General features: G+C 41.1%; 2 protein-coding genes and 1 non-coding gene across 3 annotated transcripts in view; 1 reads left to right on the plus strand and 2 right to left on the minus strand.

Moving 5' to 3' along the window:
• Positions 1–341: 341 nt before the first annotated feature.
• Positions 342–452, minus strand: LOC133079037 (U6 spliceosomal RNA). The gene has a single exon (XR_009698015.1). It is a non-coding gene; the product is annotated as a U6 spliceosomal RNA (small nuclear RNA).
• Positions 453–12,607: 12,155 nt separating this feature from the next.
• LOC133091046 (cbp/p300-interacting transactivator 4-like) lies at positions 12,608–15,228 on the minus strand. Its single transcript, XM_061189881.1, has 2 exons — positions 14,894–15,228; positions 12,608–12,677 (listed from the first exon to the last, which is right to left on the minus strand). The coding sequence occupies exons 1-2, from the start codon at positions 15,226–15,228 to the stop codon at positions 12,608–12,610; spliced, it is 405 nt and encodes a 134-aa protein (XP_061045864.1).
• The window catches only part of PIK3AP1 (phosphoinositide-3-kinase adaptor protein 1), a 109,250-nt gene continuing 100,745 nt past the window's right edge, over positions 15,210–23,714 (plus strand). Inside the window, exons 1-2 of the mRNA XM_061194821.1 lie at positions 15,210–15,239; positions 22,085–22,501. Of these exons, the coding sequence (XP_061050804.1) occupies positions 15,227–15,239; positions 22,085–22,501 (430 nt within the window). The 5' untranslated portion in view covers positions 15,210–15,226. The remainder of the gene's footprint in view (positions 15,240–22,084; positions 22,502–23,714) is intronic.

The raw sequence follows: 23,714 nt of genomic DNA on the forward strand, positions 1-23,714 counted from the left end.
TTTGACAAAGCATTCAACAGGCAATTCCAGAAAAAAAAGTAAATCATCAGCAATATGAAAAGATTCTCAACCTCAATGGTGTTCAAGAAAATTCAAATTAGTACAATAAAGAATACAGCATTTTGATCCATTAGATTGTCAAAAATGAAAAATACTGGTGAGATTATCAATATGGGTTGTAATGCTAATTTCTACAGCCTTTCTGGAAAGTATTATAACAATATGTGTTTTAAAATTCACATATCCCTCAACCCAGCAATCCTATTTTTTGTAATCTCTCCTACAGAAAGATAACACCAGTACATAAAGAAATATGTTCAAGGAAATTTATTTATTTATTTAAAAATATGGAATGCTACATGAATTTGCGTGTCATCCTTGTGTTGGGGGCCATGCTAATAATCTTTTCTGTATGGTTCCAATTTTAGCATGTGTGCTGCTGAAGCTAGCACTCAAGGAAATTTATTGTGGCCTGGCTTTGTAGAGGCAAAAAGATGCACCTCACCTGAAGAAAAATAAGAATTTACCATGAGCTGCATCAGTAGAAGACAGTTGATATATTATGGTACCATGGAGTATTATGCAACTTTTGAAAGAACGAGTAAGATATGTCTGAATCAATGGACATTTCAAGTTCTTAAATGTCTACTTGAGGACTGTGTTTACTTAGGCAACAGAAGAAACAATTTGTATTTCATCTATTACATAAGGAGTAACCTGTGGAAACTTGAGTTAATTGGCACTATATTTCTTTTTTTTTCAGTTTTTTAAAATTGAAGTATAGTTAATTTACAATGTTGTGTTAGTTTCAAGTGTACAGAAAAGTGATTCAGTTATATATATATATTCTTTTTCAGATTCTTTTCCATTATAGGTTATTACAAGATATTGAGTATAGTTCCCTGTGCTATACAGTAGGTCCTTGTTGTTTACCTATTTTATATATAGTTGTAAGTATATGTTAATTCCAAACTCCTAATTTATCCCTCCTCATCCCCTTTCCCCTTTGTTAACCATGAGTTTGTTTTCTATGTCTGTGAGTCTATTTCTGTTTTGTGAATAAGTTCATTCGTATCATTTTTTAGCTTCCACATATAAGTGATATCATATGATATTTGTCTTTCTCTGGCTTACTTCACTTAATATGATAATCTCGAGGTCCATCCATGTTGCTGCAAATGGCATTATTTCATTCTTTTACCATATTTCTGATATATTCCTGTGATGTTTTAGCATTCCTTACAGAGTGGCATCTCAGGCAACTGTCCAGCTGATCTATCTCTTTACTGGGCCCAAGATGCTAGTGATTTTAGATCTGACAATAGAGGAGTAGCTCTATTGGAACAATCCTACCACAGGTAGCGTGATAAACTCTGGAAAAAACAAACAGAAACAACAAGTACCTAAATGCTCTAGAGAGTAACAGGAAGCAGGCAGACACTGAGGGGAGTCAACATTTAGAAGGGAACAGCACTGGGTTTCTCAGTTTTATGGCTTTTTGCCAGAGAGCCGGCCCCAGTCTGTGCCCTGTGAGGCAGCTAAAATTCAGGTAGATCATACACAGTCGAACTGTTTTTTTTTTTTTTTTAATGAAATAAAGTTTAAAAAAAATTTATAATAGATACGGTTACAAGGAGGCTTAGATAGACTTAATTTAATAGGCATAAATGACTGTTTAATTTTCCCCCAAATCAACAGGCTCAGCTAATATGTTTGCAGCATTTCACTCTTGCTCTGTATCCACAAGTTTATTTCATCTATCAACTTCTTTTTGGTGGAGGCAAGCACGCATTGATTTATCTGTTATGCAGTTGTTTATGAGAAGCCCTTATAGGAGCCATGAGTAGTTATGGACTTTACTATTAGTAGAATCAAATAGATAGCAAATATTTTGCTATCTGCCACTGATCAAGAATAAAAAATCAGGGAACAGAAATGTCATGCTATAATTTCTGATAGACTATTAAATATTTAGAAAGGTGTATTAAAAATAGAGTTTACGGGCTTCCCTGGTGGCGCAGTGGTTGAGAATCTGCCTGCTAATGCAGGGGACACGGGTTCGAGCCCTGGTCTGGGAAGATCCCACATGCCGTGGAGCAACTAGGCCCGTGAGCCACAACTACTGAGCCTGTGCGTCTGGAGCCTGTGCTCCGCAACAAGAGAGGCCACGACAGTGAGAGGCCCGCGCACTGCGATGAAGAGTTGCCCCCTCTTGCCACAACTAGAGAAAGCCCTCGCACAGAAACGAAGACCCAACACAGCCCAAAAATCAATCAATAAGTAAATTTAAAAATAGAGTTTACATATTTAAGGATACAGTCACATTGTGCATGTATGTGAAATGGATTAAACTACTGGCAGTCTGCTGTTAAATAAGAGCTCAGATTCTTACATCAAGTGCAGTATATACCAACAGTTTCAATTGCCTATTAATAAACAATATCCACATAATAGAGCTCATCGATATTTGGTAGTAGAGGTACAGTCAAACTGTTTTGAAGACTCAAAAGATACAGCAGCTGGAAAGGGAGGGGCATTGTCTCAGAAAGGAGAGAGCAAGAGAGGGGAGCTCCAAACCCTACCCAAACCCCTGCTGAATCTTTTTTTTTTCTTAATTTAGCCAATGCTCCAAATTACTATGTGATGACACCTTTGATTCTATAGACCATCTACCAAGACAATATTAGTTGGCAAAAGAGATGATTTTAGATGGTACATGGACAATGCATTAAATGACATTTAATTACATAATGAGAAAATTATTCCCTTCAATTCTCTTTTCGCCCTTGAAGTTAAATCAAACAGAAAGTTTCATTCTGGTGCGGGTGTGACTTGAACCCCTAATATCTGCTAATCTACCTTTTCAACAGAGAGTTGGCTGCAGGCTAAGGACCTTCCAGCATTTGTGTTTTCTTGATTTTATGGCAAGGGATACTCTGTTTTTCCATTTATGGTATTCATATAAGGCTTTCATTTTAAAATAAACTTAAGTAAACAAATGACTCAAATAAAGTATTGAAAGTAAATAAAGCAGGTGAAATGCAGCCATGACAATATTTGTGATGGTGTTTTCACATGATTGAAGTTTGGGAAACACTGTCCTGATTCTTCTCTTTTGAAACTTACTTTAAAACAATGGCAAACATTGAGATACTTTGTGCTCTTATCACAAAAATTCTCAACTTCCCTTCCTAGGCTGGGGACTCACCTGGGATGGAGTTTTCATCAAGTCATACAGAAGGGAGAAAAATAATATAATGTGGTGAATTTTTAACAACACCACATATATTCAGTTTAAATTTTTTTTTTTTCTGAAATCATACTGTTTCTACTTTTTTGGTGTTAAAATCCCCTTCCTTTCTTGTGAAATGATAGTGATAATATTGATAGATTTTGTTTTGCTTTTTAATGTCCTTACCTAAAAAAATTTTAAGATTGGAAACAAAAAAATTGTACTGATCCAGGAAACACAACATTTGGGTGCATTGCTCGTCACTCTCTTTTCACGGTATGATTCTTCTCAGTCACCTAGCAGTCTTGAGTATTTCAGGAAGGGTGATATGGTCCGCTAACTCTTGAACTATACCGATATGTGGCAGACTCTGTGCAGCCCAGCTAAGGGTAAAAGAACTGGACAGAGAGTTCTACTGCTACTCACCACAATGGAGAAGACAGAGTTGGCAGTTTGAGTCCAGCCAAAATAACTCCCTACTTCAGAAAAACACTTTTCAGAGGCAGAATAGAACTCAGAGTCTCTACAAGTATCTTTTACAATGTCTAGGGTACCATCCAGTATTACTAGGCACATGAAGAAATAGGAAAATGGGATCCCCATCAGGAAAAAAGGCAGTCAGTGAAAACTGACCCCAAGATGTAGTACATGTTGAAATTAGCAGACAAGAGTTTTCAAACAGCTATTATAACTATATTCAAGGATGTAAAGAAAGGCACACTCAAAGTGATTGAACAAAGAGAAACTGTCAGCAGAGAATTGGAAATTTTAATAAAGAAATTGAAATTCTAGAACTGAAAAATTCATTGGTTGGGCTTAAAAGCATTTTGGAGACAACAGCAGAAAGAGTCAGTGAACTGACTATAGATCAATAGGAATTATTCAATCTGAAGAAAAAAGACTGAAAAAAAAAGTGAACAAAGACTTAAGTGCCTATGGGATAATACCAACAGGTCTAACACATGTGTTAATGGAATCCCAGAAGAGAAGAAAAAAAGAATGAGGCAGAAAAAATATTTAAAGAAATAATGGATGAAATTTCCCCAAATTTGGTTAGACACATAAAATTACAGACTCAGGAAGCTTAGTTGACCTCAAGCAGAATAAATACAAAGAAAACCACACATGAGCTTATTATAGTCAAGCTGCTGAAAACCAAAGATAAAGAGAAAATATGTAATTTAAGGTAATTATTAATATGTAATTATTAATATAATGTAATGTAATTATTACATTTAATGTACTTAATATTAATGTAATTATTAATATGTAGTTCAACCATTTTATTATTTATTTACTGTTTGTTCCCTCTGTATTTTGCTCTTCTGTTCCTCCTTTCCTGACTACTTGCATTTATTAGCTATACTTAAGAATTCCTTTCCAATTTATTTATTGACTATTTAGCCATACATTTAAAAATTAACTTTTAGTGGCTGTTCTAGGGATGAAAATATACTGTGCATTCTTAATTTTTTACAGTCTGCTTAGAGTTGATATTCTACTGCATCTCATAAAATTTAAGAAATTTGCCACTATTTAGAACCATTTACTCTCCCCTCAGCCCCTTACTTTATGTTATAGTTGTCATAAAGATAACATGTACATGCTTGTAATATGTATATCCACAAGCAGAATCTGCTTTCTGACCATAATGGATCTAAATTAGAAATCAACAACAATAAGATAGCTTAAAAAAACCCAAATATTTGGAGAAGAACTCACTTTTAAATTACCCATGGCTCAAAGAAGAAATTACAGGAGACATTAGAAAATATTGTGTACTAAATTATAATGAAAACAGAACATATAAACATTTGGGAGATGCAGCTAAAGTATTGAATGGGGGAAATTTATAGCTTTAAATGTTTATATTATACAAGATGAATGGCCTAAACTCATACTAAGTTCACAGACACCCCAAAACACAGCACCGGACGCAGCCCTGCCCACCAGAGGGACAAGATCCAGCCCCACCCACCAGAACACAGTCTCCAGTGCCCTCCCACCAGGAAGCCTACACAAGCCACCAAACCAACCTCACCCACTGGGGGCAGACACCAGAAGTAGGAACTACAAAACTGCAGCCTGAGTAAAGGAGAACCCAAACACAGTAAGTTAAACAAAATGGGAAGACAGAGAAAGATGCAGCGGATGAAGGAGCAAGGTAAAAACCCACCAGACCAAACAAATAAGGAGGAAATACGCAGTCTACCTGAAAAAGAATTCAGAGTAATGATAGTAAAGATGATCCAAAATCTTGGAAATAGAATGGAGAAAATACAGGAAATGTTTAACAAGGACCTAGAAGAAGTAAAGAGCTAACAAACAATGATGAACAACACAATAAATGAAATTAAAAATACTCTTGAAGGAATCAATAGCAGAATAAGTGAGGCAGAAGAATGGACAAGTGACCTGGAAGATAGAATAGTGGAAATAACTGCTGCAGAGCAGAATAAAGAAAAAAGAATGAAGGGAATTGAGGACAGTCTCAGAGACCTCTGGGACAATATTAAACGAACCAACATTCGAATTATAGGGGTCCTAGAAGAAGAAGAGAAAAAGAAAGGGTCTGAGAAAATATTTGAAGAGATTATAGTCGAAAACTTCCCTAACATGGGAAAAGAAATAGTCAATCAAGTCCAGGAAGCGCAGAGAGTCCCATACAGGATAAATCCAAGGAGAAACATGCAAAGACGCACATTAATCAAACTATCAAAAATTAAATACAAAGAAAAATATTAAAAGCATCAAGGGAAAAGCAACAAATAACATACAAGGGAATCCCCGTAAGGTTATCAGATGATTTTTCAGCAGAAACTCTTCAGGGCAGAAGGGAGTGGCAAGGCTTATTTAAAGTGATGAAAGGGAAAAACCTACCACCAAGATCACTCTACCCAGCAAGGATATCATTCAGATTCGATGGAGAAATTAAAACCTTTACAGACAAACAAAAGTTAAGAGAATTCAGCAACACCAAACCAGCTTTACAACAAATGCTAAAGGAACTTCTCTAGGCAGAAACACAAGAGAAGGAAAAGACTTACAATAACAAACCCAAAACAATTAAGAAAATGGTAATAGGAACATACATATTGATAATTACCTTAAATGTAAATGGATTAAATGCTCCAACCAAAAGACATAGACTGGCTGAATGAATACAAAAACAAGACCCGTATATATGCTGTCTACAAGAGACCCACATCAGACCTAAGGACACATACAGACTGAAAGTGGGGGAATGGAAAAAGATATTCCATGTAAATGGAAATCAAAAGAAAGCTGGAGTAGCAATTCTCATATCAGACAAAATAGACTTTAAAATAAAGACTATTACAAGAGACAAAGAAGGACACTACATAATGATCAAGGGATCAACCCAAGAAGAAGATATAACAATTGTAAATATTTATGCACCCAACATAGGAGCACTTCAATACATAAGGCAAATACTAACAGCCATAAAAGGGGAAATTGACAGTAACACAATCATAGTAGGGGACTTTAACACTCCACTTTCACCATTGGATAGATCATCCAAAATGAAAATAAATAAGGAAACAGAAGCTTTAAATGACACATTAAACAAAATGGGCTTAATTGATATTTATAGGACATTCCATCCAAAAACAACAGAATACACTTTCTTCTCAAGTGCTCATGGAACATTCTCCAGGATAGATCATATCTTGGGTCACAAATCAAGCCTTGGTAAATTTAAGAAAATTGAAATCGTATCAAGTATCTTTTCCGACCACAACGCTATGAGAGTAGATATCAACTACAGGCAAAAAACTGTAAAAAATACAAACACATGGAAGCTAAACAGTACACTACTAAATAACCAAGAGATCACTGAAGAAATCAAAGAGGAAATAAAAAAATACCTAGAAACAAATGACAATGAAAACACAATGACCCAAAACCTATGGGATGCAGAAAAAGCAGTTCTAAGAGGGAAGTTTATAGCAATACAATCCTACCTTAAGAAACAAGAAACATCTCAAATAAACAACCTAACCTTACACCTAAAGCAATTAGAGAAAAAAGAAAAAAAAACCCCAAAGTTAGCAGAAGGAAAGAAATCATACAGATCAGATCAGAAATAAATGAAGAAGAAATGAAGAAACAATAGCAAAGATCAATAAAACTAAAAGCTGGTTCTTTCGAATTTGGGTCATTTGTTGAGACGTGGATGGACCTAGAGTCTGTCATACAGAGTGAAGTAAGTCAGAAAGAGAAAAACAAATATCGTACATTAACGCATATATGTGGAACCTAGAAAAATGGTACAGATGAACCAGTTTGCAGGGCAGAAATTGAGACACAGATGTAGAGAACAAACGTATGGACACCAAGGGGGGAAAGTGGAGGGGGGGTGGGGGGGCGGTGGTGGTGGTGTGATGAATTGGGCGATTGGGATTGACATGTATACACTGATGTGTATAAAATTGACGACTAATAAGAACCTGCTGTATAAAAATAAATAAATAAATAAATAAATAAATAAATAAAAGCTGGTTCTTTGAGAAGATAAACAAAATTGATAAACCATTAGCCAGACTCATCATGAAAAAAAGGGAGAAGAGTCAAATCAACAGAATTAGAAATGAAAAAGAAGTAACAACTGACACTGCAGAAATACAAAGGATCATGAGAGATTACTACAAGCAACTATATGCCAATAAAATGGACAACCTGGAAGAAATGGACAAATTCCTACAGAAGCACAACCTTCCGAGACTGAACCAGGAAGAAATAGAAAATATGAACAGACCAATCACAAGCACTGAAATTGAAACTGTGATTAAAATTCTTCCAACAAACAAAAGCCCAGGACCAGATGGCTTCACAGGCGAATTCTATCAAACATTTAGAGAAGAGCTAACACCTATCCTTCTCAAACTCTTCCAAAATATAGCAGAGGGAGGAACACTCCCAAACTCATTCTACAAGGCCACCATCACCCTGATACCAAAACCAGACAAAGATGTCCCCAAAAAAGAAAACTACAGGCCAATATCACTGATGAACACAGATGCAAAAATCCTCAACAAAATACTAGCAAACAGAATCCAACAGCACATTAAAAGGATCATACACCATGATCAAGTGGGGTTTATCCCAGGAATGCAAGGATTCTTCAATATATGCAAATCAATCAGTGTGATACACCATATTAACAAATTGAAGGATAAAAACCATATGATAATCTCAATAGATGCAGAAAAAGCTTTCAACAAAATTCAACACCCATTTATGATAAAAACTCTCCAGAAAGTGGTCATAGAGGGAACTTACCTCAACATAATAAAGGCCATATATGACAAACCCATAGCCAATATCATTCTCAATGGTGAAAAACTGAAACCGTTTTCTCTAAGATCAGGAACAAGACAAGGGTGCCCACTCTCACCACTATCATTCAACATAGATTTGGAAGTTTTAGCCATGGCAATCAGAGAAGAAAAGGAAATAAAAGGAATCCAAATCAGAAAAAAAGAAGTAAAATTATCAGTGTTTGCAGATGACATGGTACTATATGTAGAGAATCCTTAAGATGTTACCAGAAAGCTACTAGCGCTAATCAATGAATTTGGTAAAGTAGCAGGATACAAAATTAATGGGCAGAAATCCCTTGCATTCCTATACACTAAAAACGAAAAATTTGAAAGAGAAATTAAGGAAACACTCCCATTTACCATTCCAGGCAAAAGAATAAAATACCTAGGAATAAACCTACCTAAGGAGACAAAAGACCTGAATGCAGAAAACTATGAGACCCTGATGAAAGAAATCAAAGACGATACAAACTGATGGAGAGATATACCATGTTCTTGGATTGGAAGAATCAACATTGTGAAAATGACTATACTACCCAAAGCAATGTACAGATTCGATGCAATCCCTATCAAACTACCAATGGCATTTTTCACAGAACTAGAACAAAAAATTTTACAATTTGTATGGAAACACAAAAAACCCTGAATAGCCAAAGCTATATTGAGAAAGAAAAACGGAGCTGGAGGAGTCAGGCTCCTTGACTTCAGCCTGTACTACAAAGCTACAGCAATCAAGACAGTATGGTACTGGCACAAAAACAGACATATAGATCAATCGAACAGGATAGAAAGTCCAGAGATAAACCCATGCACATATGGTCACCTTATCTTTGACAAAGGAGGCAAGAATATACAATGGAGAAAAGACAGCCTCTTCAATAAGTGGTGCTGGGAAAACTGGACAACTACATGTAAAATAATGAAATTAGAACACTTCTTAACAAAAATAAACTCAAAATGGATTAAAGACCTAAATGTAAGGCCAGACAGTATAAAACTCTTAGAGGAAAACATAGGCAGAACACTCTATGACATAAATCACAGCAAGATCCTTTTTGACCCACCTCCTAGAGTAATGGAAATAAAAACAAAAATAAACAAATAGGACCTAATGAAACTTAAAAGCTTTTGCACAGCAAAGGAAACCATAAACAAGACAAAAAGACAGCCTCAGAATGGGAGAAAATATTTGCAAATGAAGCAATTGACAAAGGATTAATCTCCAAGATATACAAGCAGCTCATACAGCCCAATATCAAAAATACAAAGAACCCAATCCAAAAATGGGTGGAAGACCTAAATAGATATTTCTCCAAAGAAGATATACAGATTGCCAACAAACACATGAAAGAATGCTCAACATCATTAATCATTAGAGAAATGCAAATCAAAACTATAATGAGATATCATCTCACCCCAGTCAGAATGCCCATCATCAAAAAATCTACAAACAATAAATGCTGGCGAGGGTATGGAGAAAAGGGAATGCTCTTGCACTGTTGGTGGGAATATAAGTTGATACAGCCACTATGGAGAACAGTATGGAGGTTCCTTAAAAAACTAAAAATAGAACTACCATATGACCCAGCAATCCCACTACTGGGCATATACCCTGAGAAAACCATAATTCAAAAAGAGACATGTACCACAATGTTCATTGCAGCTCTATTTACAATAGCCAGGACATGGAAGCAACCTAAATGCCCATCGACAGATGAATGGATAAAGAAGATGCGGCACATATATATAATGGAGTGTTACTCAGGTATAAAAAGAAACGAAATTGAGTTATTTGTAGTGAGGTGGATGGACGTAGAGTCTGTCATACAGAGTGAAGTAAGTCAGAAAGAGAAAAACAAATACCGTGTGCTAACACATATATGTGGAATCTAAAAAAAAAAATGGTTCTGAAGAACCTAGGGGCAGGACAGGAATAAAGATGCAGACGTAGAGAATGGACTTGAGGACACGGGGAGGGGGGAAGGGTAAGCTGGGACAAAGTGAGAGAGTGGCATGGACATATATACACCACCAAATGTAAAATATATAGCTAGTGGGAAGCAGCCACATAGCACAGGGAGATCAGCTCAGTGCTTTGTGACCACCTAGAGGGGTGGGATAGGGGGGATGGGAGGGAGGCGCAAGAGGGAGGGGTTATGGGGATATAGATATACAAATAGCTGCTTCACTTTGTTGTATGGCAGAAACTAACACGACATTGTAAAGCAGTTATACTCTAATAAAGATGTAAAAAAAAAATAGTGACTCCAAAAAAAAAAAGATGAATGGAATAAAAAACAATGGCCAAATATTCAACCTTAGGAAACTAGATAAGAGCAAAGGGAACCCAAGGTAAATAGGAGGAAGGAAATAATAAAGAGACCAAACCAATGAAGTAGAAAACAAATGACAGAAAAATTAAAAGCAAAAGCTGGTTCTTTGGAAAGACCAATAAAATTGATAAACATCTATTTAGACTGATAGAGATCGAGAGAGCAAGACTGAGAGCTTGAGAGAGAGAGAAAGAGAAAAGACTCCAATGACCAATATCCGAAATAAAAGAGGGGCTATCATTACGAATCCTACAGACATTAAAAGGATAATAAGGAAATATGAGTGACTTCATATCTATAAATTTTTAAAACTTAAATGGACAAATTCCTTGAAAAATACAATTTACCAATACTGGACAAGATGAAATGTGAAACATGAATAGCCCTATGTCTTTTGAGGAAGAACTGGCTAGCTAAACCTGACAAAAGAAAATTTAGGCTTGGATAGTTTTAGTGGTTAATTCTATTAAACGTTTAAGAAAGAAATAATAGCAGTTGTTCTCTATTAGAAAATAGAGGGGAAAGGAATACTTACAAACTTGTTTTATGAGGCCAGATTAACCCTGATACCAAAAACTAATAAAGACATTACAAAAAAGAAAATTACAGACCAGTATCCCCCATGAACACAGATGCAAAAATCCTAAACAAAATATTAGTAAATTGGCAACATATAAAAAGGATGATACATCATGACCAAGTGGGGCTTATCTGAGGCATTCGAGGTTGATTTAACTGTCTAGGAGCTTATGGTAGATTTATGGGAAAGAACTACAAAGTTGAAACATCAGATTAAGGAAAGAATTTTCTACAGTTGCTTTCTTTCACTAATAGGGGAAAAAAATAAGTGGTCAGATATAGCTAAAAACCACCAGACTAGGAATCAAGACTAGAATTCTAATCCTGGTTCTGCCTCCAACTCAATGTATGATATTAGAAAGGTCACTTTGCCTCTCTTGGCCTTAGTTTCCACATGGGTCCAATAATGACCTCTTAGGGTCTTTTCCAGCTTTAACATTCTAAGAGTGTATGAGGCCAAGTCCTAAACTTTTTATCACAGCTGCCTAAACTTTCTGCTTCAGCACCTCAGAAGGAAGAAGTAGAAAACGTGCAAGATATGCTTTCATGCACAAGTGAAGGCACCATCTGTGTGAGACTTGAAGTGCCGAGGACTCAAGGGGGACCCCTCACTTGACAGCACCCAAGTATCCTCAGGAAGTAGTTTTAATTTACTCTCCAAAGTCATCCATTATGTCATTGTGCCATGGAAAGACCATGGACATTGGGTTTAGACTGAGTTGGGTTTGAATCATAGTTATACTAACTATTTGAATGACCCTGAAAAAACTAACATCTTTGAATCTTAGTTTCTTTATCTCTGAAGTGGAGATAACACCTATGATTCAGAATTATTGTGAGGATTAAACTGAGATAGTATAAGAAAGTTCATGAATTATAGTTGTTGCTTAATAAATGTTAGCTTCCATTCCCCTATCAGTAAAGAATTAGGTTTGGTTACATATAGCAGAATACACAAATAATCATGGCTCTAGCAAGACAGAGATGTGTTTATTTCTCTTTCATGTAAAAGAATTTGAATATGGGAACCCTGGATTTCATATGGAAGCTCCATGGTCAGTAGGGAACTAGATTCTGCCCATCTTTGTTCTCTACTGTCCTTAGTGTGTGGCTTCCATTCACGTGGTCACCTCAAAATCTAAGAAGGCTGTTGGATCTCCAGCCATCCATTCACATTCCAAGAAGGCACTAAAAGAGAGAGAGAAAGGCAAAAGGGATATCTGGCAGCAGAATTAAGCACACCGTAGAGAACTTTTTCTTGGATGCCCCAGCTAATGACTTCCAGTTACATCTTGTCAGCCTCCGCCTCCTCATCTTGTCAGCATCTTGTCGCAACAGAGGCTGGGGAGTGGAATCTTTTAGTGGGGCACATTGCTGCCTCCAGATAAAACTGTGATTTTGTTACTAAGGACAATAGATATTGGGTGTGCAACCAGCAATCTCTACAACACTCCTTTTTCCTGTTACTAAGGTCACTTTTGGTTTGGAGATCATGGAATTGGCATGGAATAGCTGGTGTGGCTTCTGAATCACAACGCACAACAAGAGAGTCAGCTCTTGTGTAGCACATGGATTTGAATTCAAAATCTAGCTTTGACACTTACTAAATAAGTGACCATGGATCACGCAAATTACCTTTTTGGAGACTTAGTTTCTTCCCCTGTAAAATGGGATCATAATAATATGCCTACCTCACAGGTTTCAGGTAAAGATTCATGAAAGCTGAATAAGTGACAGCACTCTGAGCAGAGTTGGCCACAGAGCAGATGCCCAACATTTCGTTTCTCTGAACCTGAGGTCCAGCCTGGAAATGGGCACTGCCATTGCTCAAAATGGCCCAAGGAGACAAGTGGCAGAAACTTTATGGGGAGTGGCCCTTTTGGTAGGTAGGGAAGGAAGCTTGCAAGAGGGCTAGGCTTCTAGGTTTTGTCTGCGAAGCTACTTGTAATTGCAGAAAACTATCAATATAAGTTCTATTAAAGAACAGTATAGGGCTGTGACAGTGCATTGATAGGGGGCTGGGGGTGGGTAGCGGGTATGGCTAACCTGGTGTGGAGGCCAGAGAAATCCTGAACATGGAGAACAGGTATAAGGTAGAGCAGGTAGCAAGCTCATCTCCTCTTTCAGAATTCCAGGTCTGTGGTAGGCAGAGTAATGCCCCCTCCAAAGCTGTCCACATCCTAACCCCCTAGATCCTGTGAATACGTTGTTACATGGCAAAGGAGAACTAAGGTTGTAGGTGATATTAAGATTGCTAGTCAGCTGAACTTAAAGAGGCTTTCCTGGATCATCTGTGTGGGACCAATGTAATCGCTAGAGCCTTTAAAAGTGGAAGGCAGAGGAGACAGTCAGAGAGAGATCTGATGAGGGAAGCAGGGTCAGAAAGATGTTATGTTGCTGGTTTTGAAGATGGGGGTGGGGCATGAATCAAGAAATGCGTGTAATTTTCTCTAGAAGCTGAAAAAGGCAAGGAAATGGATTCTCTTCTAGAGCCTCCAGAAAGGAACCAAACCATGACGACACCTTGATTTTAGCCCAGTGTGACTCACGTTGGACTTCTGAAATACAGAGCAGTGAGAGAAATTTGTGTTATTTTAGGCCACTAAGTTTTGTAGTAATTTTTGTTATGGCAACAGTAGAAAACTAGTTGTCGGCCTGAATCCTGATATTTCCATTTTAAAATACATTTCATTCCTTTCCACCTGAGCTGGAACCCTATCTTTCCGTCATTTCTGCTCTCTGGACCCATCCCCTGGACCCTGCATCGGGGAGGATTCCAAGGTCACAGAGCTATTCAGATCCATTAGAGGAGCAGCAAAGGGGGAAGGACAAGAAGCCGGCAGGTGAGTGTGAGGGTTAAGGGAGACCTCTAGCTCTGGACTCAGACAGGCCTGGTACGGAACCTCGGGGAGCATTTACTCTCTGTGGGAGTCTGAGCAAGGGATTTGGTTTGTTTCTTCAGCGCTAACTTGAAGACAGTGATAGGTGCTACCTCAAAGGCATAAAAAGCAATGATAACTATACCATGCATTTATCATAAGAGATTATCATTAACGTTCATGTGCCATCAGGAGACCAGGTCCAGGGAATTCAGGCAGGTCACTGCAGGGTAATCAAGGGCAACGCCAAGCACCCAGGGCCAGGTGCCAGGGAAGGTGCCTCTTCCCCTTCCTGCCCCCTCCCCTTCCTGCCGGGGCAGCGGCTCAGGGAGAAAGCCCCAGGGGATGGGGAGACGGCTTGGCCAGCTGTGCTCAGCCCCCGCCCCAGGTCACAGAGGCCGGGCAGTTAACCCTTCTCCCTCCTTCGTCTCTCAACGCTCCTTCTACCTCAGGCTGCCCTTTGGTGACCCATCCCGCTGTTTTCACGGGGAGTGGGACGCACGAAGCCCCCTGCCTCCTACCTACCCTGAGTGAGCGATGGGGGGAGCGGGGGCCGCTCGGGGAGCTGGCCGACGGCCGGTCGGTGGCGGGGCGCGGGGAGGGACGGTGTTCTCACTTCCCCTCCCCAACGGCCTGGGGTGCAGGTGCCGCGGGCCGAGCCCCGCCGGCGGGGCGGGCCCTGTGGACACGCCCCCGCGGCGAGTCCTCGGTGCCCGGCGGGAGGAAGCGCCAGAGCGGCGGCTGGTGCTGCGCAGAGCCGGGCGCCCCTCCCGTTCCGCGCCAGGGACGCCGCCGGACCCGCTCCGGCCCCGGGCCCCGCGAGCAGCGAGCCGGGCACGGAGGACTGCGGCCGGCGGCATGGCAGCCTCAGGTGCGTAGGCCGGGCCCGGGTCCCTCTCCTCCGCCTCTCCTCCGCCGCCCCTCCGCGCGCCCTCTCGCCCGCCGCCTCTTGCCTTGCGCTGTACCCTCTCGAATCCGGCTGCTTCCTCGGCGCAGCATCTTTGTTCTTTCTGTTCTTTTCTCTGTTCCTTGTCGCAAACTTCCCACCCCAACTTTCTCACGTTTCCCTTCCCAGCCTGTTGCGCGATTTTCTTCAGCCCCTGCCGACCTTCCCTTGTCCCCCGTCTTCGAAGTCTCCTTTTCTCCCTCCAGCACTGGCCCGAGCTTCTGAGGGTCGTTCTCCCTGTTGTAGTAACTCTGTGAGCCGAGAGTCAAGTTTAAAGTAGGTGGAGAGCCGACTTGTCTCTCGGCCGGTGAAGTGCTTCTCTTCGGGTCCCATCGGGCCAATAGGGGGAGCTCAGACAGTCCGAGGTTGGAGATGGGCCCTTGGGCCACCTTCCTAAGCCCGCTTCCTCTACCCTCCTGGGCTTTGTTTTTGTCTAGAATTTCCATAGGACTCTAGGAACACCATTCCTTTAGCTTTACTTTTCTTATGTCGTTTGCAGAACTTTGGGGACTGGGGAGAGGTGGAGGTGACTGGGTAATCGACCCATCGAAAGGTGCCAAGAGTCTCTTCCGATTAGCCTTGGGTTCCCTTCTGGTTCATGGGCGTGTACACTTGGCAAGTCACTCACTCACTGAGGTACAGGACAAACATGGCAATGATGATGAGAATAGAGACAATTAATGAGCACTAACTATACAATTTAATGGACAATGTGCACCTAAATATATCCTCAGTGGTGACCAGGACACCCTAATCTGTGCTCTCAAGGAGTTTATAGTCTGTGAAGGCAAGCAATAAGTAAACAGGGAATTACTAGATGAGAAGATTAGAGTTACCATGTTTGCAAATGGGTTTACTTGTATTTCCCCATCCCATCTTATGATGTTATAGTAGAGATAACATGTGGAAACAGGATGTAAAATCTTCTTGAAAAATAAAATCTAGTTGGCTGGGAGAAGGTGCTGTTCTTGGAGAAATTATGGGCAGATGCTAGAATGAAGAGCCAGCTCTCCCCAGATCCCCTGAGCCTTCTAATGGTGCTTTGGAAAAAAAGGCCAATGGAGACAGTTGTTAGATTTGGTGATGCAGGCTCATTATTTACGGGAAGTGGGAAGGTAGCTAACCTTAGCCTCCTGGCTCTCTAGCTGGGCTCTGGAGGTTAGAAGAACCTGTACTGTGAATAAGGTAATAGTAGGTTCATAGTCCACACATTCCATTCGGAAGCCCATGCGGAGTTATCTAGAGGGAATCAATTCATTCAGTAAATACAGGGCTTCCCTGGTGGCGCAGTGGTTAAGAATCCGCCTGCCAATGCAGGGGACACGGGTTCGAGTCCTGGTCCGGGAAGATCCCACATGCCACGGAGCAACTAAGCCCGAGCGCCACAACTACTGAGCCTGCGCTCTAGAGCCCGCGAGCCACAACTACTGAGCCTGCGTGCCACAACTACTGAAGCCCGCGTGCCTAGAGCCCGTGCTCCGCAACAAGAGAGGCCACCGCAATGAGAAGCCCGCGCACCACAACGAAGAGTAGCCCCCGTTCGCCGCAACTAGAGAAAAGCCCGTGCGCAGCAACGAAGACCCGACGGAGCCAAAAATAAATAAATTAAAAACCAAAAACAAACCAAATACAGTCACAGTTCTAGGTGTCAGGTATATATTTAGTAAGTAAAACAGACATAAGCCATGACCCCATGGAGCTTATGGAGCAGTGGGGGAAGGCAGGCAATACAGTTAATAAGGAAAGTACATGATAAGATAAGTGCAGTGGAAAAACAGTAGAGGGGTAAAGTGGGTTGGGGTTATACTTTTAAAGGAGGCAGCCAGATTAGGCCTCACAGAGAAAGGGGCATTGAGCAAAGACCTGAAGGAGGGCGGGGGAGGAGTCATGTCGGGGAAGAGTGCTCTAGTCAGGGGAACAATAAATGGGTGCACGTGATGTATTTATGGAACGGGGAGCAGGCCACAGTGGCCACAGTAGGTGGGTGACTGGGGAGAAGTAGGAGATAAGGTCAGTGAAACTCCCACCACCTCCCATTGCTAGGAACAGGCCCTGGGCTGTTAAGTCCAGGAAACAGCATACTTTGGGCAGAGGAGGCAGAGAAAACCACCCTCGTCCAGTGTCCTATGTGCATCGCCCCCCCAGTGGGCGTGGCCAAAGGGGCTAGAAGGGTGTGCTCCTATTCAGAAGGGGACTCACGCCCGGTGGCCAAATCTGGGGCTCTTTATGGGTTCTGTAGTGGCTTTGCAGATGTCTGTAACGGGTTAGAGCTGTCAAACCGTCTTGCCATAAACGTCCTCTGTGGTGAGTCGCCACTCCAGGGGCTGCAAGTGGGAGTTGGGCCTCTGGAGTCCCCGGGACTCCCTGAGGTCTGGAAGTACCAGGACCCACGGTGGCAGGTCACAGTGGTGACAGTGGTGAGAGCGTCTCTTGCCAAAATGCTGTAGGCTCTGGAGTCATCCAGGCCACTCTTCTTTGTGGTTTTCCTCTTCTTCTCCTCTTCCTTTGCCTCTTTTTTCCCTTCCTCCTCCCCCTCCCCCTCTCCCTCCTTCCCCTCCTTCATCTTCTTTTAAATAGTTTTATTGAGGTGTATTTCGCATACCATACAATTCATCCATTAAAGTATACAATTCAATGGTTTTTAGTATCCTCACAGATATGTGCAACCATCATCACAGTCAATTTTAGAACATTTTCATCACCTCAAAAAGAAACTCCGTACGCTTTAGCCATCACCCCCTTGTTCCCTCCTTCTCCCTAGCCCTAAGTTCTACTTTCTGTCTCTGTAGATTTCCCTACTCTGGACTTTCATATAAATGGGATCATATAGTATGTGACTAACTTCTTTTGTAGCATAACGTTTTCAGGGTTCATCCAAGTTGTAGCATGTGTCAGTACTTCATTCCTTCTTATGGCTCAATCATGTGGTCTTCTTCAGTTCCCTTCCACTGAAGGGTAAGCGTTAGTCTTTTGTTTTTTGAAAGGCGTATTTGCTTGTGGAAATCAAGGAGAATCTTGGCTCCCTGTCTTTGAAAGAACTTGGGAAGCAAGGTAAAATGAAATGGAATCAGCCTATCATGGAATAGTCTCTAGGCTCCTGATGACGTCTCTTGTACTTACTCTTGAGAGGGAAGAGAGAGAAGCCATAAGTGATTTTCCCAAGTGGCCAAGCCTAGTTGAGTGAAAACCAGAATCCTTTCCTCCATGTGTCAGCCTCCAGGTATTTGAAGAAAGCTCTCATACCTTTTTCTGCCCCCTTTCTCCAAGGCTTCTCTTATCTCCAGATCCTTCTACCATTCCTGGATTTATTAGGATGAAAGGGCTTGAAGGGACCTTTAATTTTTTGTCATCTTAACTTCCATGTGATCCTTGAGGTTCCTCAGTACTCCTGCCAAGTCTCTAAACTTGAAACCTTCGGAGTCTGGAAGCTCCTCACATTAATTGTTTCCAGATCTCTCCCTATCCAAGTCACCTTCCCTATCTCACACCCCTCTTCAGTACAGTGCCCAGATTCAAACACAGGCTCTAGGATGGATGAACGGAGTGCCAGACTAAAAAATGGTCTGGGCTGGGTAGATTGAGCAGCTCCCAAGCTCTTCTTCTCGGTTCTCTTCTCGGGTGGATTTTGAATCTTTTAAGGAACTTCTCTTTTGGTCACTGTGTTTCTTACCACCACCATCACTCCCTGTTGCCACCAGACAGCTCCTGCTTCTACTGTTATCCATTACTTTCTCCTTCTATAGCCAAACCTGGTCTTTAAGCTCCACAAGGACAAAGACCCTTCCTTATTTCTGTCTAGGATTTATGGACTCCTTGTTGATTCATGTACTTCATTTCTCTAAATAAACAAACAAACAACAGTGGGAGGAATGATTTGGCACATGTGAAGAAGTGACTTATGGTTAAAGGAAGGGAATTCTCCTTGAAGAAAGGGGTGTTCCCACATATGAGAGAGAGTCCCCGACAAAGCATTTAGTCCTGTGTTGTTACCTAAAAGGTTGTGGAGGGACTTCAACTTACACTTTGGACTTTTCTACAACTTCCCCAGCTTTCGGTTTTAGCAGCAGAGCAAAGTTCAGGGAGGTGATAGATTTTGTTGTCCTCATTTACACTGAGGAAAAATTTGTTTAGATATAGTATATTGGTCTGAAGTCACACCATGAGTTGGTGACCAAGTAGGTTGTGATATTAACTAGTCTGAGGTACTAACCACTTCCTTCTCAAGTACTGGCATACCTCGTTTTATTGCACTTGGCTTTATTGCGCTTCGCAGATACCACATTTTTTACAAATTGAAGGTTTGTGACAACCCTGCATCGAACAAGTCTATTGGCGCCATTTTTCCAACAGCATTTCCTCACTTCCTGTCTCTGTGTCACATTTTGGTAATTCTTGCAATATTTCAGACTTTTTCATTATTATTATATTTGTTATGGTGATTTGTGATCAGTGACTTTTGACTATTGCAGAAGGGTTACGACTTGCTGAAGGCTCAGATGGTGGTTAGCATTTTTTAGCAATAAAGTGTTTTTTAATTAAGGTATGTACAATTGTTTTTTAAGACATAATGCTCTCACACAGTTAATAGACTACAGTATAGTGTAAATATAACTTTTATATGCACCGGGAAACCGGAAAATTTGGGCGACTTGCTTTTTTGTGATATTCACTTTGCTGGGGTGGTCTGGAACTGAACCTGCAATATCTCTGAGGTATGCCTGTACTTTTGCTCAAAGGGGGCGTTGAATTTAACACTGGAACCTCAGGAATGAGACATTTTAAATAGGTTTTCCATTTAGAAGAGGTTAAACCCTTAAGCGCTTTTTATTTAAATTGTATTTTTAAACTTTTATTTTAGAAGTTTTAGATTTAAAGAAAAATTGGGAAGGTAATACAGAGAATTCTCATATATTGCACACCCGGTTTCCCCTATTATTAACCTTTAAACTTTCCTTGATGACTAGAGGTCTTTAATGAGCAGCAGGTATTGCAGTGTTCTGTTAACAGAAGCCTACTGGAAGCCTATTGCGTTTTATATTAGTACTGAATTAGGGGCTCCAAAAAGAGAGAAACTCCACATTTTTGTTTTATTTACTGTTTTAAAAGATTTGGTACTGTCATCCTGGGGGATATCAGAACTATGTTGAGTTTACATTTTGTATGTCATTATTTTAACTTTGAATGTGGTGATGGATGGGGTCAGGAAAGGGGGTTCCTTTCATGATGTTTTCAGAACTGAGAAGCTCAGGTCTTGCCCCACTCCTGCCTCTGACCTTTTGGCCAGGAACCATTCAGCTAAATGTGGCCCAGGGATGGCATGTAATTGTGATAATTCACAACTTAGATGACTCCTGTTTGACAAAATTCCCAGCTTCCTTCTCTAAGTGGGAGGAAGGATCCCTATTGCATTGTAGATGTATGGCTACTTCTCTGCGCTCACCCCTTCCAAATCCCTTAGAATAATTCATTGAATTAGTGGGAGATGAGGACCCACAACAGTGGTAACCGTTATAAGAGCCAAGCATCTTTGAACTTTGATAATGGGAAGATAAGAGTTATTGCTCATAAGATTCTTGACAGAATTCCTGATGGGAGGCAGCAGGTAGATTGCCAAGAGGACTGGATAGGGAACCAGGGGACAACCTGAGTTTCAGTCCTGGCTCTGAACTAATTTGCTGAGTGTGAATTTAAGCAAATTCCTTTATCTTCCCAGATGAAGTATTTCTTTTATCTGTAAATGAGGAGTTTGGGCCAAGTGATCCCCAAAAGACCTTTTTAATTCAGCACTTCTCTGAGGCTCTGGACTCTGTTTCTGGCATTTGTGCTTTATTAGAGGAAGAAGAAAGCCTATGTGACAGACCATATATGGCGAGAAACACCTTATAAATGGTATTGTGTAGGTCAACATGTTAATTCAACCATGGTTACTTTTACATTAATGCATTGTTTATATTAATGTGAGGATAATGACACCAGCTACCAATCATTGAGGGTTTACTACACATCAAGCACTATGCTTAGCACTTTACATGAAATATCTAATTTAATTTTCACAAAACACTGATAAATATTGCCTTTATATTTCCATTTACAGATGAATAAATGAGGTTTAGAAAATCTAAGCAACTTGCCCAAGGTTGCACAGCTAATACTTCAGAGAGCCAAGATGCTAAGTCTGGCTGCCTGATTCCAGACCTGTGCTTGTAACCACTGTATTTGGGAAAGAGCTAGGTTCTGGGATCAAACTGCCTGAGTTCAAATTCTGACTCTGCCACTGGGGCTCTTGGGTAAATTACTTAACTTGCCATACCTCAATTTTCTCATCTTCAAAATCAGGCTAATAGTAGTACCTACCTTAGAAAGTTGCTGTGATGATAAAATGAGTTTGCGAGGCAATAAGGTTGGACGAGTGTCTGGAACATAGTAAGCTCTATATAAGTGCTTGCAGTTGCTATCATCATCTTCATCATCATCATCTTCATCGTCATCATCCTACACTGCATCAGCTATGTGGAGAAGAGCATGCCAGCAGAAGCAATAGCTTATGCAAAGATCTGAAATGGCATGGTATGTTTGGGCAAAAGCAGGGAGTCTGGAATGGTTGGAACACAGACTGCAAGTGAGAAAGAAGTTAGACAGGTAGGCTGGAGGCAGACAGTGAAAGATTGTGGGTGCCAGGCTCCTCGTCTGGATGGTATATCTTGCAGGTCATGGGAAGCCCTAGTAGGAACAGGCGTGTTAACATGCTTCTGTGCCTCCTTCTTGCTCAGGGATGCTTGTAGGATGCGACATCCTCATCGTTTACAGCTCGGATGCTGAGGAATGGTGCCAGTACCTCCAGGACCTTTTCCTGTCCAGTCGGCACGTCCATAGCCAGAAGATGCTGACTTATAGGCTGAGCCCCAAGACCGCCTTCTCAGCCAAGGACCTGAGCTTCTTTCTCCGCACACGCTGCATCGTGGTGCTGCTGTCTGCGGAGCTGGTGCAGTGCTTCTGCCAGCCGGCCCTGCTGCCCCTGCTGCAGAGAGCCTTCCATCCTCCACACCGCGTGGTGCGCCTGCTCTGCGGGGTGCAGGACAGCGAGGAGTTTCTGGACTTCTTTCCAGACTGGGCACACTGGCAGGAGCTCACCTGTGACGATGAGCCTGAGACTTACGTGGCAGCTGTGAGGAAGGCCATTTCTGAAGGTAAGGGTCTCTCCTGAAGTACAGATATGCAAGCCCTGGAAAGAAAGACCCATCCAAGTCCTAGACATTTCAGGTGAGACATTGTCGCGTTAACACTAGTCATTCCTATTACAAGCTGAACCTGGACCTCACTATGCTAAAAGCCCCAGTCATACTTACTGGTTTAGAGCAGCCTATTTCTGGGATGGGATAAGGATAGAGTAGGTCTCCTTGACCGCAGGAAAGAAAGATGACACTTTCCCATGGGTTCTGTGCTAAGATAAGCAAGCCCTCTTTCTAGAATTTTCTACACCTTGGGAGACATTGGACATAGGTTCCAGCCTAGAGGGAAGTGGGGGTGGGAGGCTGAGACTTAGTTTGGTGGGGTGTGAGGAATACAACTGCCAACCTTCCTGCTTGCAAGCCATTTCCATTTTATCATCAGGTCACCTGAAGATTTTGGTTGAAAAGATGTCGCTTTTGGATAACATGTTTATAGAGAAATACCTCCCTTCTCTATTTCCTGCCAGCCTAGTTTCTGTCTTTTGCCCTGTTTCTCCTTTTAAAGTGGGAAAATTCCGATCCTCTCTGGCGGGGCTAATGACTTCAGTGGCCCCAGGAAGTGTGACATATGCTCTGATTAGCAGTAACGGAAGATGTGCTCTGGGATGGATGTGTGTCATGGCTTTTCTTCCTCTTCTTGTTTTCTATTTTTGCCTCACTGTGGGCTATGAGCAGGCTATGTGTTTATCTTCTATTCTCTTGCCTTTGAGCTCTTATATACCTGATACCAGCAAAGAAGCCTGGAAAATTATGGGGCGATGTAACTATGCTCAGTTATCCCTCGTTTGACTTGGGTATTAATTTGGTTCATCTGCCCCTGTCTCATTTAATGAACTGAATCAAGAATTTACAAATTCTTAGCTCCCTAGATGCTTTTATCCCAGGAATGGCCTGCTCTAAACCAATAAATATGACCAGGTCACCTAACATAGTAGCATCCCAGGTCATTTTGTAATATAAATGACTAGTGTGAGCATGGAAGATGTCTCACCTGAAATACCTGGGACCTGTATTAGTACTTTTTCCAGGGTTTGCTTATCTTTACTTCGGAAGGACATGAGGATAGAAAAAGCACATAATTCATATTTGCGTGATTGCCCTTCATTGCTTTGAGGGGTCTGCTGAAACTTACAGAGAAGCGAGATGCAACTAGTTGTTTCTGAGGATGAGC

The sequence above is a fragment of the Eubalaena glacialis genome, chromosome 1 (assembly GCF_028564815.1).
Source record: "Eubalaena glacialis isolate mEubGla1 chromosome 1, mEubGla1.1.hap2.+ XY, whole genome shotgun sequence".
In the NCBI taxonomy this organism is placed as follows: Eukaryota; Metazoa; Chordata; class Mammalia; order Artiodactyla; family Balaenidae; genus Eubalaena; species Eubalaena glacialis.